Source organism: Syngnathoides biaculeatus, chromosome 1 (assembly GCF_019802595.1).
Source record: "Syngnathoides biaculeatus isolate LvHL_M chromosome 1, ASM1980259v1, whole genome shotgun sequence".
Classification (NCBI taxonomy): Eukaryota; Metazoa; Chordata; class Actinopteri; order Syngnathiformes; family Syngnathidae; genus Syngnathoides; species Syngnathoides biaculeatus.
This window is the reverse complement of record NC_084640.1, coordinates 5,675,245-5,689,327: the sequence shown is the minus strand read 5'-3', so window position 1 is coordinate 5,689,327 and position 14,083 is coordinate 5,675,245. Positions and strand designations below refer to the sequence as shown.

The following is a 14,083-nucleotide window of genomic DNA, read 5'->3' as shown; positions in this document are numbered from 1 at the left end:
GAAGTAAGTTGGGGAGTTGGTGGGAGAAAGGAAAAAATATAATGCCCGCACGTTGAAAGACATAAGGGACTCACGTCCCTTATTTGATAACACGACATGGTGTCAGAAGTGGTGTAGTTCGCGTGGAGTGGACCTAACGGAGCATCGTTTGGACGGCGGTGGAGAAAGGATGAGTTTAGAAGGAGGAAACATGACTGGCAGAGCCGGAGCTCCCGCCCGGGTGGACAACGTGCTACAGCAGCCGATAATTGGTGCCGGACCGAACGCGACCTTCAACATCCAGCTGCTGGAGCCCTTCGACTTTTCAAAGCCGCAGGAATGGGAGAAATGGACCCAGAGATTTGAAAGATTTTGCCTGGCAAGTAACCTACAAGCGAGCTCTGAGAACCAAATAAATATGTTGATTTATTGCGTGGGAGACAAGGCAGATGACATTCTGCCTGGATTAAACCAGTCAGACCACCAAAGACACACATACCAAAGGAGGGAGAGGAGGATTCCAGACGTTCTTTGTTGTGAAGAAAAACGTAATTTATGAGCGAGCCAAGTTCGTGTGCTACCAGAGAGAGGGAGAAAATGTGGATTCGTTCGTCACCGCACTTTATGCCTTGGCAGAGCATTGTAACTACGGGGTGTTGCACCGGGAACTGATCAGAGACAGAATTGTGGTCTGTATGCTGGACAAGGGGTTGTCTGAAAGCATGCAGTTGGATGCGGATCTAACTTTGGGTGAAGCCATACAAATAGCACGGTAGAGTGAGGAGGTGAAGAAGCAGCAGTCTCGTCTGCGTGGGTAAACCAGTTCCGAGGCAAGTGATACAAGATCTGTTGACAGAGTGTTCAACAGCACCTCCAGGTCAGTTAAACACAAACCTCCCTATGCAAACAGCAAAACAAACAAGCCACACAGTGCTCAGCAACAAAACAACGCAAGAGGCGCACAGTCACGGTGTCAAAAATGTGGCAGCTCTCCTTCTCATCCCATTCGTGACTGTCCTGCTAATGATGCGAAGTGTCATGCATGTGGAAGGATGGGGCAGAGGAAATCTAGCTTGGCAGCGTAACGACAGATGGAGACCCTTGAATGGTTAAAATTGACATTAATAAACGCAGTGTCAAGTTCAAAATTGACACGGGCGCCGATGTCACTGTCTTGCTGTACACTGTGTTCCAAAGAATATACGGTCACAACTCACCCACACTCAAGAAGGCAACAAAGTCACTGCTTCATGCAAGACTGAAGCCATCTTGAAAATGAAGGAGCCGATGACTGTAACTGAGCTGAGGAGTTTTCTCGGAATGCTGAACCAACTTGGGAGGTTCTTACCACGACTGGCTGAGAGGGACAAGGCTCTGCGGGACCTCCTGTCTAAAAAGAACTGCTGGATGTGGGGCATTGACCAGGTGAGCGCCTTTCAAGACATGAAGGAGGCACTGACGTCTACACTCGTGTTGGCCATGTATGATCCCAACAGAGTCCAAGGTCTCAGCAGACGGGTCGTCGTACTGCTCCAAAAAATGGGATGAGGGGTGGAGGCCAGTAGCCTACATGTCTCGAGCTCTCACACCTACAGAGCAGAGATATGCGCAAGTGGAGAAGGTCAGGTACTGACGTGAGCTTGCAAAAGGTTCCGCAACATCCTCATAGGGAAACATTTCCAGATGGAGACAGACCACAAACCCCTCCTAAGTCTACTGGGTACACAACCATTGGATGCTCTACCTCCTCAGATCCAATGCTTCAGGATGCGACTAATGCGCTATTCTTACTCCATCACTCACGTGCCAGGGAAGTGCCTGTGGATAGCTGACACACTGTCACGAGCTGCTGTGCAGAGGGACGAGATGTCTTCACATAAGGAGCTGTTGGAAGATACCAACATCTACATGGACATGGTGATGGAGCACCTGCCGGTGAGCGTCGACTACCAGGAAGAGCTGAGGGAGTAGCAGAGGAGCGACAGGGTGTTTGCACGTGTGATGCAGTGTGCGCAGACGGCTGGCCTGTCAACAGGGCCAAAGAGCCAGGACTCAAGCTGTATTGGGAAGAGCAGGCGTTCCTCACAGTCCAGAATGGTGTCTTGCTGAAGGGACAGAGTCTTGTCATTCCCTCAGTGATGAGAAATAATGTCCTTGCCAAGTTACATGAAGGTCACCAAGGTGTGGTGAAATGCAGACATAGGGCACAACAGTCAGTGTGGTGGCCCGAGCTGAGCCAGCGGCTGAATGAGTTGGTTCTGAATTGCAGAACATGCTGCAATGAGAGGCAAAACCACAGAGAGCCAATGATACCATCTCCGTACCCAGGCCGACCATGGGAGAAGCTGGGAGCAGATTTGTTTGTGGTTGGGAGTAAGACCTAGGGTCAAATGACGTGATCCACTACCTTAAGTCAATCTCCGCATGTCACGGGATACCGGACCTTCTCATTTCAGATGGAGGGGGGGGGGCACAGTTTTCAGGAGTGGCTTTCTCAGATTTTGCAAAGTCCTACGGGTTCCGGCATGTCTCCAGCAGCCCAAGATACCCACAAAGCAATGCGGAGGCTGAATGAGCGCTTCAGACCGTAAAAGGTCTCTTGAAGAAAGCAGATGACCGCTATCTGGCCTTACTTGGTTACAGAAATACCCCTTTAGAGAATGGGTATAGTTCAGCTCAGCTTCTCATGGTAATCGAGGCTTCGGATGACAGTGCCCGTCCTTCCCGCCTTGCTGAGTCCAGCTATTCCAAATCTTGAAGCTGTTGGGTTGAAGGAAAATGAGAAGCAAGTGAAAGATGCGCAATGCTATTATCAGCTGCATCGTGCACGGAACCTCGAGGCACTGGAGCCAGGCCAAGAGGTGTGGATCATGAATCAAGAAACATCAGGGGCTATCATCAGTAGTCACGCCATCCAACGTTTGTATCTAGTGGATGGACCCCACGGAACCATGAGACGGAACCGTTGTCATCTCACGCCCATTAGAGCCTCGCTGGAGCAGTGTTGCCCCACTCCGGTGTAGCTTTCCCAGAGGGACAGTTCAGATCAACTGACAGAGGAACTGCCACTGCAGAACCTTTCAGAGCCACCATCTACTCCTACTCTCCGAACCAGGTCTGGGAGGGCTGTAAGGAAGCCACCGAGGTTGGATTTATGATTTCGTTTAGAGATAGAGACAATGCAAGAACTCAAAAAAACAAAACAAAAAAGAAAATATGATTCATGAAATGCAGCCCTATGGGGGGCACAAACCAGTGCAATCTGTAGGCCGGTCCCAAGCCCGGATAAATGCAGAGGGTTGCGTCAGGAAGGGCATCCGGCGTAAAAACTGTGCCAAACAAATATGAGCGTTCATCTAAAGAATCCCATACCGGATCGGTCGTGGCCCGGGTTAACAACGCCCGCCCCCGGCACTGCTAACCTGCAGGGCGTCGGTGGAAATTCAGCTACTGTGGGTCGAAGACAAAGAAGAGGAGGAAACCGGATCCAGCGTCAGAAGAAAAAGAGGAATGCACAGAGCCTACAACTGAGTGTAGGGACTTTGAATGTTGGGACTATGACAGGAAAAGCTCAGGAGTTGGTTGACATGATGATTAGGAGAAAGGTTGATATTCTGTGCATCCAAGAGAGCAGGTGGAAAGGTAGTAAGGCTAGAAGTTTGGGAGCAGGGTTTAAATTATTCTACCACGGAGTAGATGGGAAGAGAAATGGAGTAGGGGTTATTTTAAAGGAAGAGCTGGCTAAGAATGTCTTGGAGGTGAAAAGAGTATCAGATCGAGTGATGAGACTAAAATTTGAAATAGAGGGTGTTATGTATAATGTGGTTAGCGGCTATGCACCACAGGTAGGATGTGACCTAGAGTTGAAAGAGAAATTCTGGAAGGAACTAGATGAAGTAGTTCTGAGCATCCCAGACAGCGAGAGAGTTGTGATTGGTGCAGATTGTAATGGACATATTGGTAAAGGAAACAGGGGCGATGAAGAAGTGATGGGTAAGTACGGCATCCAGGAAAGGAACTTTGAAGGGCAGATGGTGGTGGACTTTGCAAAAAGGATGGAGATGGCTGTAGTGAACACTTATTTCCAGAAGAGGGAGGAGCATATAGTGACCTACAAGAGCGGAGGTAGAACCACGCAGGTAGATTATATTTTGTGCAGACGATGTAATCTGAAGGAGGTTACTGACTGTAAAGTAGTGGTAGGGGAGAGTGTAGCTCGACAGCATAAGATGGTAGTATGTAGGATAATTCTGGTGGTGGGTAGGAAGATTAAGAAGACAAAGTTAGAGCAGAGAACCATGTGGTGGAAGGTGAAAAAGGAAGAATGTTGTGCGGCCTTCCGGAAAGAGGTGAGACAGGCTCTCGATGGACAACCGAAGCTCCCGGAAGACTGGACGACAACAGCCAAGGTGATCAGAGAGACAGGCAGGAGAGTACTTGGTGTGTCATCTGGTAGGAAAGGGGAGAAGGAGACTTGGTGGTGGAACCCCAAAATTCAGGGTCATACAAGGAAAGAGATTAGCGAAGAAGAAGTGGGATACTGAGAGGACTGAGGAGAGGCGAAAGGAGTACATCGAGATGCGACGTAGGGCAAAGGTAGAGGTGGCAAAGGCTAAACAAGAGGCATATGAAGACATGTACACCAGGTTGGACACGAAAGAAGGAGAAAAGGATCTCTACAGGTTGGCCAGACAGAGGGATAGAGATGGGAAGGATGTGCAGCAGGTCAGGGTGATTAAGGATAGAGATGGAAATTTGTTGACTGGTGCCGGTAGTGTACTAAATAGATGGAAAGAATACTTTGAGAAGTTGATGAATGAAGAAAATGAGAGAGAAGGAAGAGTTGAAGAGGCAAGAGTGAAGGACCAGGAAGTGGAAATGATTACTAAGGGGGAAGTCAGAAAGGCATTACAAAGGATGAAAAATGGAAAGGCAGTTGGTCCTGATGACATACCGGTAGAGGTATGGAAGCAATTTGGAGAGATGGCTGTGGAGTTTTTGACTAACTTATTCAACAGAATACTAGCGGGTGAAAAGATGCCTGAAGAATGGAGGAAAAGTGTTCTAGTTCCCATTTTTAAGAACAAAGGCGATGTTCAGAGGTGTGGGAACTATAGAGGAATAAAGTTGATGAGCCACACAATGAAGTTATGGGAAAGAGTAGTGGAGGCTAGACTCAGGACAGAAGTAAGTATCTGCGAGCAACAGTATGGTTTCATGCCTAGAAAGAGTACCACAGATGCATTATTTGGCTTGAGGATGCTTGTGGAAAAGTACAGAGAAGGTCAGACGGAGCTACATTGTGTCTTTGTGGATCTAGAGAAAGCCTATGACAGAGTACCAAGAGAGGAACTGTGGTACTGCATGCGTAAGTCTGGTGTGGCAGAGAAGTATGTTAAAATAGTACAGGACATGTATGATGACAGCAGAACAATGGTGAGGTGTGCCTTAGGTGTGACAGAGGAATTTAAGGTGGAGGTGGGACTGCATCAGGGATCAGCTCTGAGCCCCTTCCTGTTTGCAGTGGTAATGGATAGTCTGACAGATGAGGTTAGACTGGAATCCCCTTGGACCATGATGTTCGCAGATGATATTGTCATATGCAGTGAAAGCAGGGAGCATGCAGAGGAACAATTGGAAAGATGGAGACATGCACTGGAAAGGAGAGGAATGAAGATTAGCCGAAGTAAAACAGAATATATGTGCGTGAATGAGAAAAGTAGAGGGGGAAGAGTGAGGCTACAGGGAGAAGAGATAGCGAGGGTGGACGACTTCAAATACTTGGGGTCAACAATACAGAGCAATGGAGAGTGTGGTCAGGAAGTGAAGAAACGGGTCCAAGCAGGTTGGAACAGCTGGCGAAAGGTGTCTGGTGTGTTATGTGACAGAAGAGTCTCTGCTAGGATGAAGGGCAAAGTTTACAAAACAGTGGTGAGGCCGGCCATGATGTACGGATTAGAGACGGTGGCACTGAAGAAACAACAGGAAGCTGAACTGGAGGTGGCAGAAATGAAGATGTTGAGGTTCTCGCTCGGAGTGACCAGGTTGGATAGGATTAGAAATTAGCTCATTAGAGGGACAGCCAAAGCTGGATGTTTTGGAGACAAGATTCGAGAGAGCAGACTTCGATGGTTTGGACATGTTCAAAGGCGAGAGAGTGAGTATATTGGTAGAAGGATGCTGAGGATGGAGCTCCCAGGCAAAAGAGCGAGAGGAAGACCAAAGAGAAGGTTTATGGATGTGGTGAGGGAAGACATGAGGGCAGTTGGGGTTAGAGAGGAAGATGCAGGAGATAGGCTAAGATGGCAAAAGATGACACGCTGTGGCGACCCCTAACGGGACAAGCCGAAAGGAAAAGAAGAAGAAGAAGAAGAAGATGATTCATGTTGTATTTTTGCAATGTAAATGTTTAGTTAGCTGCAGGATTGTTGCTTGAGGGTTTGTTGAAGTAAGTGTTCAAGCTAATGCTAAATATTGTGTTTGTGTGTGTGTGTGCGTGTGTGTGCGTGTGTGTGCGCGCTTGACTGTCGGGGACAGGTAACAGACAGGAGCAGACCTTCCAACCACGAGGCAGAATAACCCTCAAGGTCTGTTGAATCATTGGCAGTCTACCCAATGATTCTAGAAAGGGGAGATGTGGTGTGATTGTGTTGATGTCACGAGGGGGCAACAAGGAAGTAAGTTAGGAGGTTGGCGGGAGAAAGAAAAATAAAGTGCATGCACATTTAAAGACATAAGGGACTTACGTCTATGTTATTTGATAACACGACAATGTGTATTTTTATTCTTTATTCTCTTTATTATCCTTTCGCACTTTGAAGTGGTTCTTTTGAAATGCTGAATTCTGGAATGTTCCGTGAAGTGTCTATTTAAGGACAAGAAGGACTGTTGACGGGAGCTTATGACCACTGCTGCCATCAGACAGGTACACGGACGCTACGCTGCATTCGGCCTTTCTTTTTGACATTTCTGGAACATTCGTTCACTTAGAATATTCGCTGGAAAGAGCATTTGCCTGTTTGGGAATATCCATTTGACTTTGGTGACAAGTCGGTCTTTGAACTTCTATTTTGTTTTGTGTTGTATTGCTGTGTGTATGATTAAATTATCTTATACAACAATCTAATACAACTGATTTGTCATATCTTACTGGTTTGAGTAAGGGTATCTATTCTAAATTCACACGTAAAAATTGCTTAAATGTTGCAGTCTTATCCTTTTGATAGACTGTAACAGAATAGACAACTAAACATGTCCATATGAAGAAACAGAAATTGTATTCAAGGGAAAAACAGCAAAAAAAAAAAAAATTGCAAATACTTTCATGAGTGCCGTATAAATTTAGGTACCTTAAGAATGTTGTAGTTTCATGTTCATTTGTGTTATTATTTGAGCTGTCACATGGTTTATTTCTGAGTGGGAATGTAACAGTAGCTGGAGGGGTGAAAGCGTGTGATCCAGTTGCTTGAAGATAGTTTGTGTTCATGATTATCAATTTGTTTAACTGTGTTCTTTATCAAGTAGTGACACAGAAGTACACATGTATAAGTGTCCTGTTTCTAATAGCCAGTACCTGTGTTATTGGTGTTTCATTTACCATTGAGTAATGAAAGAAGACATGCAGCAACTGCTAAATTTGCAATAAATAAAACATTAAATAAAATGGCTGGCATTGTGAAGTGACTGGTTGGACCCTTGGCTTCACAGTTCTGAGGACCAGGGTTCAAATCGTGGCCTCACCGATGTTGAGTTTAGATGTTCTCCCAGTGCCTGCTTGGGTTTTCTCTGGGCACTCCATTTTCCTCCCACATCACAAAAACATACATTCACTGGAGACTCTCAAGTTTCCTTCGCTGTTATTGTGAGTGTGAATGGTTGTTCGTTTTTATGTGTCCTGCGATTGACTGGCAGCCAGTTCAGGGTGCAACCTGCCTCCTACCTGATGATAGCTGGAATAGGCTCCAGCACTTCTGTGATCCTTGTGAGTATAAGCGGCTCTTAAAATTAATGGAATAATCCATTTTGTCTGTCTAATAGGAAACGTTTTGCATTTTTGTATATTTTGTAAAATTGCAGATAATTCCGTCTGTTTAAATTGCATAGATTAAAAAAATATTCCGACCATAACTCATGCCATAATCCACACTCGTTCATGTTCAAGCGAGGCGGAAAAATGTGATACGAGTCTGTTGATTCCTCGAATGTGGAACAGGCAGGTAATGGGCCCATTTGCAAGTGAACACAATGGGGGTGCTCGAGAGCAAAGACCCTTCGTGAGTGAAAGAAGTTGATAGAAATGTCTAAAATAAGTTTCGATGGTATTGGATGTAATGAGAAATCGTCGATAGCCTTGGAAAGAAGGGAGTTACCACTTTGTCAAGCGACTTCAATCGCAAAATTGATCGACCTGGTAAAGCATTGTGCACGTGGTGTCGGGATACTATTGACTATGGATCAAGAGGTTTCAAGGGATTGGAAGTTCACATAAAACAACAAAAACACGTCAACAACTGGAAGCAAGGAAAATAAACTTTTCCATAGCTGGTACATTCGGATGTCAACCCAAGGCCATCAAACCTTACGGACTTCATCCTTTGTGTACTTCCACTACTCCGGTATTGAGAGGCAAGATCCACTGAAACAATGAACCTCAGTTGCAGACAGGGTCGTCAATAACAAGGTGACAGTTCAGAAGTAATTACTTGAAAAGGTCTGCTATATTGCAAGTTCTCCCACTTAGAAATCATTGGATGAGTCTAAAATTTTCATTGTAGGTGCATGTCCACTGTGAGAGTGATAATCTAAAAAGAAAAATCCAGAAATCACAATTGCATGAATTTTTTTTTTTTTTTAAAGATTTATTTGTGTGATACAACTGCAAATAAGTATTTCAGTGATGAAAATCCTCCGGATTTTCCTGGAATTCCAGATTTTTGAATCTTCATGAAAATTCCTCTGGAAAATTGAGGAAAAATTGCCTAAAATTAATTCGGATATTAGTTGACAACATTGAACGAACACGCGTTTGAGTTCGTTGTTTTGCTTTCACAAGGCTATGTTGAGGCACTAACACTAGGAACAGTAACGCCCCTCCTCCTCTCGCATTCTCATGACCTCGCCATTTCTCGGAGATTTCGAAATTTTGGCGAGAACTGAAGCCACAAAAGGTGCACATGTGCACACAAAAGGCAGATTAATCATTGAATGTCGACTATTTGAATAGCGTTTTCTGTAAACTAATTGACCCCTCCGTACAGGGCACTTAAACACGCCTCCTGAAGTGACATCACGCCACGTGCGCCGACGTAAGACAAACAATTAGAAAAAATGGCGGCGCAGCACGAAAAGAATAGGGCGAGACTGTCCGATTTACCAGCTGATTTCTCACTCGCATTCTTAGATAACAGTGAAATATTGTTGAAAAGCAGACAGCAGGGGTTCAAGTACTTCAGCGAGGGGTATTTGAACGATATTTCCATGCATATCGACGGAGAAACCATCGAAATTAGCGCGAGGTCTTTCCGGAGTCAAAGGAAGACCGAGCAGCCACATACATTGCATCTGCAGTTGAATCCCACAAGGATATCCGAAGCTCACTGTACATGTCAAGCGGGGTGAGTGCATTTGTTATATTTTGCATGTTATTAATATACATTTTATCGGAAAACAACCTTACGTGAATTGATCTTTCTATAACCCAAAGACGAATTCGTCATTGGTTTCCTATTTTCGTGTTACCTATCACACTTGTGTACGGAATGTTTACATTACCTCTATTTTATCGCTAAAATACTACCCAATGAAGGAGTAGATACTTTCCAAAGCGTCACTGCTCAGTGCTTAAGCCATGTTTGCGGGAAAGTTGGTAGTCCACAATCTAAATGTACACTAGATTCAGTCACAGAACTGATAATTTTTCTTTGGCTTTTAGAATTTTTCATTGAGCCTCGGCCCTCTATGGGATTGTAATATAACAATGTCAATCCATCCAAAACCTGTAAAGGCTCTAAAATATAATCTAAAATATAAATCTCTTATTTTTTCAGTGTTTCTGGATCCTGTTCACATATTTTTGTCAACCCCAAACTTGTAAGAAAGAAAAGACCTGTGAGGAACACACTGAAAGACTGCAGGTAAATTTAATTTGTTTCATTACGCTATAACAGTTTGGTTCTGTCATCGCCTCAATTTAAATATCATTTCATGATAATTTAATAATAACAATACCAACATGTACACATGCACCCATTTTATATTATTCATACACAGCAATTCTTTTTAGTGTAGTTCATAATACACTCTTGTGAATACTGTTCATTGACATTTTATTGCATGATGTGACAAAAATAACCAACAATGAATAAACTTGTCAAATTTTAATCAACTGTCAAACTCCTTTATTTCACAGAAACATTAAAGTCCACAAAAAAGATATTGATCACTTAAAGTCTTTGGAAGAGTGTTCAATGGCCTATGTGGTGTCCAGCCCAAGACTGACATTGAACACTCATCTGGGTACAGTGCCTGTTGCCAGTGGTCTTGCAACATCTGTAAGTTTTACTTTCTTTTTATACACAATGGCATGAAATTGATTAGAAAACAACAGACATACCAAATCTGTGCAATTGAAGACATCAGTGACAAAGGTATTCAGCCAATCAGTATCTTGAAACTTTTAATTCGTCTGATCGATCTTTCTACATGAATTCTGTGTTTGGCAATTTTTTGTGTAAGGTTCACATCATGTGAATTCATTTGTATCCCAGATTTGGCAAAAGGTGGAATGTTCAGTTTAAGTCCTACATCCTCTACTTCTTTCACAATCTCAAAACCTTTGTCAGCCATTATCCCATCACCCGTTTTTAGATATTCAATCTCAACAAGTTGTTTCAACATTGACTGAAATCCAGATTTTTTTAAAGATTTCCTTCTCAGAAATTGATCCAGCAAACAGCATAGAGCTAAATATAACAGACCCTCTGGGATCTACAGCAACTAAGGCTTTGAGTGTGTTACATGATTTGTAAGTACTGTAGGTTTGAGACTGGGCATTGAGTGATGAAGGCTTTTGAATTCTAATTTCAGTACAATCAATAATGCTGAAAGTATCTGGGAATTCCTGTCTGTAATTACCTGGCATGTGTTCATATATAACATCTCTGGGTGGCCAGATGCATACTTCACCAAATCGGAGATACATGTAATTCACCCACGAGTTGAACACAACGCCAACAACTTGCTGTGTAAGACTAAATCGAAAAGCTAGGTCTTGTAGGTCAGAATCATTTCTTAGTTTGCATATAGTCAATAGTAATTGATCTTTAAATGATATCATCTTTATCTGAGAAAGATTGCCTTTGCCAACATATTTTAAAGAGCATGAATCAGTGTCAGGCACCAAAAACTTGAAAATTGCATTGAATGTGTCCTTGGAAAAGCCTGTGTAATAATGTATATGACTCTCATCCTCCATAAGCACATCAACACTGAAAGATGAAGATGTCACATTGTCGTTCCGTCTCAACTTTTCTTCCAGCATGTTCAGCTGTCGTTTGGTCTCCAGGTGTTCAAGTGTGCATTTGGCATAATCTCTCAGTAGGATTTCCTTTTCAGCGACTAACGACATCAGATCCAGTGGTTCAACCCCTGCAAAAAAATAAATCTATATAATTTTGGACAATATGTTTACATAGCTGAAACAGTTTACATGGACATGATGATAGTGTATATTTTTCAAACTGTAATCACTCATTAAATGTTTTTTTTTTTCAGGCCACGTTCTTTGAACTAGAAGATGCAAAGACAGTTGGGACCTGTTGTGGAAACCTAGCCTTACCTCAGTCGGCAAAAGTTACCCCAGCTGATTTATTCAAGACATGGTTCACTGAACTACATCAAGAACAGTGTATCAAGATTGAAGAAAGCACAAGGGACCAAGCCAACAGTACTCTGTGGCAGACGGAAAGAAAAAAAAAAACGTCTGACAGCATCAAATTTTGGAGCAATTTTGCAAAGAAAGAAAATTACTGACAAATTTATGATGGAATTAATCGACCCAAAACGTTTCAGCTCAGTGCAAACTTCGTATGGACAAAAAAATGAAAAAGTGGCAGTTGCACAATATATCAAGAGTACAGGAAACCATGTGCATGACTGTGGACTAATAGTAAATCCCAAATTTCCTTATCTTGGATCAACACCCAATTCCAAAGTGTGCTCTAATGGAATTACAGGATTCCTTGAGGTCAAATGCCCCTACTCTGCACGGGATGTTACTGTACAAGAAGCCAGCGCTTCAGACAGTTTCTGTTTGGAAAATAATTATGGACAATTGAGGCTCAAAAGTAATCACAACTATTACTACCAAGTACAAGGGCAGCTGCTCACATCTGGAGCTGAGTTTTGTGATTTTGTGGTCTACACAAGAGTAGACCTATTTGTTCAAAGAATATACCCAAACATTGACTTCATGGAGAATATGTTGAATAAGATGAGTCAATTTTATTTCCAACATGTACAGTCTTATATCAGAAGACATTCAACTGACCCATGAATTTCTTTTTAGGGTTGTTTACATTTGTGTCACATTGGATGTTTGTGTTCTTCCCTATATGGATCATAAACTTCGTTTTGTTGTAACTTGAATAAAGAAACATCTTACATCTTGAATGCGTCTGACTCGCAGTAGAAACTGTTCCGGTAGATGTATCGCCGTTGGTGCCAATATCTTCTGTCATGGTGCTTTCCTCAGGCTGAGTACTTACAGTTGATTTCCTGTGAATGATTAAATAATAACTGGGTTTTATACATAAACTGTTGTCCAGCACTGTTATGCTTCCAGAATTAAAATTTCAGTATGTGATGCACAATGTTTTGAACAGCTGTACTTTAATCTTGTCATTTATATATATATATATATATATATATATATATATATATATATATATATATATATAGGGGGAGTGCTTCCTTGTTTTGGTACATTGGAAGTGGATTTTAAAGCACTGCATTGTGACTTTTAACCTAGAGAACTGGCACATTATGCTATACAAAAATATAGTTATAGTTCAAAACACTGTCGTCTTTTCCATTTATCCAACATTGAGTTATTGTCCATAGAAAACCATACCGCCCAGTCGCAAAGTTCAAACATTTTCTTTTTAATGGTGCCTTCCTGGTAGATTTAGATCGACAAAGGGGATCCGCAGGAAAGGGGTCTGATAATTTCTTGAATGGTAGTGACTGGTTTACGAAGTGCTAAAAAAGTGAAGAAGCAAACGTGTTTCAAATCAACTATACATTATAGATTCTAAATACAATACATTCTTAACTGAGACAGACACCATGTTTCTGATTTCATTCAAATCAACGATATATTATAGATCCTAAATACAATACATTCTGAACTGAGAGAGACGCCATGCTTCTGATTTCATTCAATCATTCACACGTAGCAATGTTATGCTAGCGAAGAACATCTCATTCATTTATACGAGACATGTATTAAAAATCAAATTTAGGGCATATCTTCGTGCAAACACAGTCTGGTGAACCTTCTGGCCGCGAGCCAGGAAGAAATCAATACGTTTGTGCAGTCCAATCATCGCTAAATATCGCTCAACACAGATCAAGTGTGTCAATCATTCACAGGTAGCTATGTTATGCAAGCGAAGAACTGCTAATTCATTTATATGAGACATGTATTGAAAATCAAATATAGGGCTTACCTTGGTGCAAACATATGTGTTCCGATTGATATTAGATGGATTTAGTTGATGATGCGGTCTTCCACAAAGTTTGATCCATCGACGGCATTTTTCGTACTGGGTCTTCGGTTTTGGAAAGGGTACGAATCGAACTCCACCAATTAGCCTTTCAGGATACCTGTCGTCACTATTATAAAGTCCGTGACTACACCTCTTAACCATATTTTTTGTTAAATAACCCAAATACGCGATAAAACGCTAACTAACCCTATACTGGACCATGCAATGTTGTCTGAGAAAATGGCGGGAGCAAAAACGGGCTTTGATTTATGCAGATCTCTGGCCTCTGATTGGTCAGTGACTCGAATTGCGCAATATCCACGGAGGGGTCAATTCAT

At 42.6% G+C, this 14,083-nt stretch overlaps 2 protein-coding genes across 16 annotated transcripts in view; both read left to right on the top strand.

Annotated features, from left to right (window-relative positions):
* glcci1a (glucocorticoid induced 1a) overlaps positions 1-14,083 on the top strand; it is a 94,328-nt gene that overhangs the window by 10,760 nt on the left and 69,485 nt on the right. The gene's annotated exons all lie outside the window — the stretch shown is intronic.
* On the top strand, positions 6,128-12,644 carry LOC133512400 (uncharacterized). Its single transcript, XM_061842026.1, has 4 exons — positions 6,128-9,593; positions 10,026-10,112; positions 10,388-10,529; positions 11,752-12,644. Exons 1-4 carry the CDS (start codon positions 9,307-9,309, stop codon positions 12,007-12,009), a joined length of 774 nt encoding a protein of 257 aa, XP_061698010.1. The 5' UTR covers positions 6,128-9,306; the 3' UTR covers positions 12,010-12,644.